We start from the raw sequence: 6437 nt of genomic DNA on the forward strand, positions 1-6437 counted from the left end.
CTATTTTCACTTTATATTTTGCCAAAAGTAACTCAGAGTGAAACATAACATGATGAGATTCTGAGTGACAGAATAACATGATAGAAAGCTTGAAAAAGTCCATTTTGCATAATACCCCCCCTTTAACTATTACTATTGCAAACATGTTCTTCTTTTGTAGGTTTAAAATGACCTCTGACCCCGCCTTAACTGAGCGCATTGTCTCCAGTTCGACTTTACCCAAATCTAAAAGCTTCTCGTCTCATTTGAAATTTTTTCTTGTATTTTTAATAGTTTTTGTTGCCTTTTTACTTCCTCGTTTTCATCACTATTTCCCAGAAGCTTTAGATTTGGGTAAAGCTGCACATGCACTGGGTTCAGGCGGTTGTTTATTTATTATCTTTAAGTCCTGCTCCAGCTCCAGACTCGGTGCCCGGAGGCGGAGCAGCTGCAGAACAATAGAGTCACAGTTATGTTTTCCAGGTTAACGAGAGCTGTCACAGAAGCGAAAGTGTTTCTGTCTGAATGTGGGAAACGCTGGAGTCGTTGGGCTGATGGGAACAGGCTCCGCCCCCTCTGCGGGCAGGCCTGGACCTGCCCCCTCGCCGCGCGGCACGGGGTCGATGCGGTTCATCCGTGTGAGCGTTTGTGTTTCCTTTTCTTTGAATCAAAACGGACACGGCTCAGTGCTGCACACGGGCCTGACACCTGCAGATCATTCACCTGCATTAAAGAGGGGGTGTTCTGCTTTAAAGAGGGGGTGTTCTGCTTTAAAGAGGGGGTGTTCTGCTTTAAAGAGGGGGTGTTCTGCTTTAAAGAGGGGGTGTTCTGCTTTCTTCAGTCCCACAGCACCAGTCTATATCACACTACAATGATGACAAACCTTCTGTTGGTCTGTAAATGCAGTAAATTAGAATAACTGCCTTGTATAAAATGTCTCTCTCAAAATGGCTGTAGTGAATGTCTTGAAATAGGCCTCTGTCTCTTTAAGAACCTCTGAGCCTTTAGACACGCCCCCTCCACACGCTGTCTGTGGCATCAGTGGGGAGGGGGTTCTGCTGAGGAGCAGTGGTTGGTTACTCGGCTGGTGACCAAAGCTCGGAGGCGTCTCCAGGAGGTGGGGGCGTTCCTAGGAGGACTCAGGCAAACCTATCCCTAAAATGGCCGCCATCAGAGTTTTTACAGATTACTCAGAAATACGCGAATGTGCCAAGGCAACACTTCAGCCATGTTTTTAATGAGGGAGTGACAGAATAACATGATGGAAAGCTGGAAAAAGTCCATTTTGCATAATACCCCCCCTTTAACAGTGAGCAGGAGGGACTGACTGTGCAATTGCAGAAGCAAATACAGAAATGCATAAACTGGTTGATTTGCTGACAGGGACAGGACACGGGAGAACATCACTCTCTCCTCTGGATAAATAATAATCACGATTATTCAAACGATTATTTGTTCCCTGTAAAAAAAAAGGTCTTTATTTTATTTATATATTTATTAATAAAAAATAAATGTTTCTGTTTTCTGAACAGTCATAAAAGTACAAATGATTTCAATAAGGAGAGGTCTCTGTTTCACACCTGCCCCCTGCTGGCCAGCCCTCATACCTGAGCAGCGCTGTTTGTTTTTAAGTCAGGCAAAAGCATGAGGTGTGGCACGTGGAATACGAAGGGAAAATAATCCCAGCGTCGTGAAATATGCAAGTCTGCTTTACAAAAAATAAAAACATTTTTTTAGATAATTTTGTAATCGTTTAGTGGAATAATCTAAATTGTAATCGAATGTCGATGAACTGCACAGCCCTAGGCCCTCCTGCACAGAACCTCGGGCCCCAAGATGATTTCGAGAAATATTATTATGCAAATAAGGGATCAAATACCTTCATCCCACTTGGTCATGAATAAAACAGTGATTCTCAACTGGTGGGTCGGGACTCAAAAGTGGGTCGTGAACCAACAGGGAACTTTTTTTCCAATATTTTCCATCTGAAACTACACGGAAACACTGGAGTCTGTTACAATTAGTATTATTGGGTTGTTTTGATCAGTGTTAATTTTGACAACATAGTTTAGTTTTAGTGAGTCTTTTAACTAAAAATGTAATTTCATTTTAGTCTAGTTTTAGTCGACTAAATTTAAGACTAATGTAGTGGACTTTGCATTGATAATATTGATGATAATCATGTTTAATGTTGTTCCTCTGCTTCATGTTTCTGCTCCACATGAACAAAGCTCAGAGCTGATCCTTTAAACATGATCTGAGGCTCTTTCAGACGCTCAATACAAGTTTGGATGATTTTAGTCTCTCCTTTTCATTTTTATTTAGTCTGATTTTAGTCGACTCAAATATCTGGACATTTTAGTCACAGTTTTAGTCTCATGAGAAACTTTTCATTTAGTTTTAGTCCAATTTTAGTCACAAAAATATCACTTTGACTAAAATTAAGACGAAATATTTTAGTCGACGACATTAACACTGGTTTTGATCATGATTTCAGTCTTAACAGCAAATCTACGGCTTGTTCAATGAAAACGTGCGGTAAATACAATGATACAGTATATGGAAACTTACAGGGTCGCAGCTTGTCATTAAGGTAACGGTGGATCCACTTTGGAACCACTGATGTAAAACATTGGCATTGAAGATAAGATAAGATAAGATAATCCTTTATTGATCTCACAAAGGAGAAATTCACTTGTTACAGTCGGCTTTGAAGAAGATCACTCAGAGTTGTGCATAAACAGACAGGAAAATGTGCAACCAGTAAAATAGAATAAAAACGAGGTACAACAAGCAGCAGAAATACAACAACAGGTGAGCAGCAACAATAAAAATAGGATTAAAACTAGAACAGGTAGAAAAGATTCTTAACCTTAGGCGACAATAATAAGGTTCGGCCCTCGGTGTTTTGGAGATGATGGAGATCGGCCTCCGTGACGCTAACTTGCCTCCCCCTGAACTAAACTCTGGAATCAGAGCCTCCTCTGTTGAAAACGCGTCTCTTTGGTTTTTAATTCAAACTGAGCCAGACATTTTGATTTTGCTGCAGTTGTTTTTTTCTGTACATTGTTGCCGTAATATGTGTTTTGTGTGTCTGCACTTTGAGGCAGTTCTGTTTCAAAATGTGCTTTGTAAATAAACCTTGAACTTGACCGTTGTTGTGGATGTTCTTTCTTAATAAAGCTCAAGAGATGTTTGTCTAGTCAAGATGTGGAGCTTATTACACAATGCGGAGAGGGTGACACATGACGCGAGTTCATGGTCAGCTCTGCCCGAGTCAGCTTTGGCATCACCTTTTATTATTCATTATTTATTTATTGAAACAGGGACAATGTACAGAACCATTAGTCTTTACAAGAGAAGATGGTTTGTACCAGATTTAGCTCAGCAGCTACTTTATAGGTGATGCCAATGACAGAGCAGCAGGTCAGGGGTCATAGGTCACACAACAGAGGGAAGCACAGAAACACATAGACCTGGTAATACAGGAGATGTCAATGCAGGAAACCAAAAGGTGCTTTGCCTGGTGATGCATCAGGGCGGCGTTTGGAGGCAGAAGGAGATCTCTGTGATGTTGAGGAGACGGGCCATGTGGGGCCGATTGTCTAAAGGTGCGAGGGTCGTCTGGAGCACAGGAAGAAACCGGTCTTTCTACCTGGTTTAGTCAGAGGCCCAGCAGGCGACCCAGCGACAGGACGCTGTGGTTACCAGCTTAACTGGCTACACTTGTCACAACACCTTGACCTTGCATAACCTGGTAAGATGCATAAACCGTTCAAACTGTTGAAAAGACCAAAGTGCTGGAGCTGCAGAAGCTGCACAAATGAAAGTCCTGGAGTCTCTGAAATCCTATTGAATGCATGGGCCGGATCCCACATACACATGAAAGGGTCAGATCCCACATACACACCAATGCAGAAAAGAAAAGGGTTTGGTTTATTTGTGATAAATATTGACCTGACGGTTAAAATCCCGTCTGTCTCATCAGTTTTATTATGAAACAACATGTGGAGCTGATCAAGACCAAAGCCAGTGCTGTGACCCTCAGTTACTCATGAGCATAATTATCATTATCATAAGAGACTAACAGAGAGAGTCTCCGGACACTTCTTTAGACTCAAAAGTACAACATTATGTCCTAACTTTGTGGATCACCTGGACCAAGATCCCACAGTTTGACCCTAAAGGTTAAGTGTATTTGTAGAGCAGAGTCTCCAGGCTTCACAGTTACAAATCCATCCATAACTGAAGCTGATTTAAAGTCTTCAGAGCACTGGACTAATGTGACGAATGTGTCTCCTGGTCCTGGTCACAGTGAGCGGCCGTTACAGTCGTCAAACGGATCTGGTTACGACACTGCGCTGATGTTCCTGCTTTGATGTGGCTGATAAAACTTTCTCTGCTTTAATGTGTTTCCCGTGCAGGTTTGGCAGGAGCCGTGTGGGAGTGACATCACTCTGGGATGGCTGCCAGCTGTTCCCATCAGAGGCGCTCTGAGTTTCACTTTCTCCTTTGTCTGTATAAAAGTGCAGCTCCGGCTCCGTCAGAGACCAGACGACTCTCCACTTCTCTGGAGCATCACTGAAGCATCTCTGAAGCATCACTGAAGAAACCTCCATCCTCTGCCCTCCTCGTCCAGAGTCCAGCCTTCACTGAAGCCTCTCCATCCTCTGACCTCCTCGTCCAGAGTCCAGCCTCCTCTGAAGCCTCTCCATCCTCTGACCTCCTCGTCCAGCCTTCCCTCCGGAGCAGATGGAGCCCAGAGCCTGTGTCCCGGTGCTGCTGCTGCTGCTGCTGAGCGCTGCCCTCTGCACAGGTCAGACATTTCATCATCTTCCTCCTTTTGAATCTCCTCCTCTCTGCTCTGGCTTTACCTGAACGTCTCCAGGCTGTGCTCACCCTGTTCAGAGAGAAATGCTTCTGACACGTGACTCTTTGTACAGTAAGAGGCTAATGCAGAGCGAATACAGCTCAAAGCTGTAGTGACCTGAGGCACATGCTGACCGCTCACACAGCCTCAGGTCACTACAGGGGCAATACAAAGCTGCATGATGCACCTTTAAGTGTGACGGAGCTGTTAAACATACAGGTTTATAGTTTTGCCTCAGATCATTAACCGACTCGTTCCTCTTGTTTCCAGCGGACTACCCGCTCGACTGCTGCCTCACGGTGGTGGACCGGAGACTCCCCCTCAAAGTCATCCAGCGCTACAGCCTGCAGGAGGAGGGGCGGGGCTGCGCCATCAGGGCCACAGCGTGAGTCTGTCTGACCTCTGACCCTCTGTGTCTCTGACCCTCTGTGTCTCTGACCCTCTGTGTCTCTGACCCTCTGTGTCTCTGACCTCTGACCCTCTGTGTCTCTGACCCTCTGACCCTGTGTCTCTGACTCTGTGGTTGTATCCGAATGTCCACACTATTCCCTATATAGTGACTAGCTTGAGCTAAATGACCGATAGCTTCATGCTAACGTTAGCTGCTAACCTTTAGCTGGAGCTAAATGACCGACAGCTTCATGCTAACGTTAGCTGCTAACCTTTAGCTGGAGCTGTTAAATGACCGATAGCTTCATGCTAACGTTAGCCGCTAACCTTTAGCTGGAGCTGTTAAATGACCGACAGCTTCATGCTAACGTTAGCCGCTAACCTTTAGCTGGAGCTGTTAAATGACCGATAGCTTCATGCTAACGTTAGCTGCTAACCTTTAGCTTGAGCTAAATGACCGACAGCTTCCTCTCGAATAATCCAAGACATTAATGTAAAATCCATGTTAAATATAAAGTATCTGACTCATATTTATCATAAATATTCCACTGAGTTTGGTTTTTATCACAGAAATACTTTATTCCCGGAGTTTATTGAACTTTTATCAGATGTCGTCGCTCAATCTGCTGGTGTTCGGACACCGGGCTCTGACCGACTCTGAGCTCACGCTGGGGCGACTTTTTTTCCTTTTTTTGTGCTGTAGTAGTGGCTTGTCTGAAAACAGAATCAGTGACTCTATAGTGACTATATAGTGCGGCCTATGTGGTGAATGAGGGGTCAGGGACTAGGGTGGACATTCGGATACAGCCATGTCTCTGACCCTCTGTGTCTCTGATGTCTGCCCCTCTGACCTCTGACCTCTGTGTCTCTGACCCTCTGTGTCTCTGACCCTCTGACCCTCTGTGTCTCTGACCCTCTGTGTCTCTGACCCTCTGTGTCTCTGACCCTCTGTGTCTCTGACCTCTGACCCTCTGTGTCTCTGACCCTCTGTGTCTCTGACCCTCTGTGTCTCTGACCTCTGTGTCTCTGACCTCTGACCCTCTGTGTCTCTGACCCTCTGTGTCTCTGACCTGTGACCTCTGACCCTGCAGGTTCCTGGTCAAAGGGAAGTGGCTGTGCCTGCCTCACCCTGAGCAGCGCCCGTGGGTGCAGAGGCTCATAGAGAAGGTGGATCAGAGGAGTCAGTAAACCCACCTCC

The 6437-nt window shown here is 45.1% G+C and overlaps 1 protein-coding gene across 1 annotated transcript; it reads left to right on the forward strand.

The window, feature by feature from the left end:
* The first annotated feature begins 4713 nt into the window (after positions 1-4713).
* LOC306974264 (C-C motif chemokine 19-like) lies at positions 4714-6437 on the forward strand. Its single transcript, XM_079571441.1, has 3 exons — positions 4714-4795; positions 5120-5234; positions 6331-6437. The coding sequence occupies exons 1-3, from the start codon at positions 4732-4734 to the stop codon at positions 6425-6427; spliced, it is 276 nt and encodes a 91-aa protein (XP_079427567.1). The 5' UTR covers positions 4714-4731; the 3' UTR covers positions 6428-6437.

This window comes from Gobius niger (genome assembly GCF_951799975.1).
Source record: "Gobius niger genome assembly, chromosome: 1".
In the NCBI taxonomy this organism is placed as follows: domain Eukaryota; kingdom Metazoa; phylum Chordata; class Actinopteri; order Gobiiformes; family Gobiidae; genus Gobius; species Gobius niger.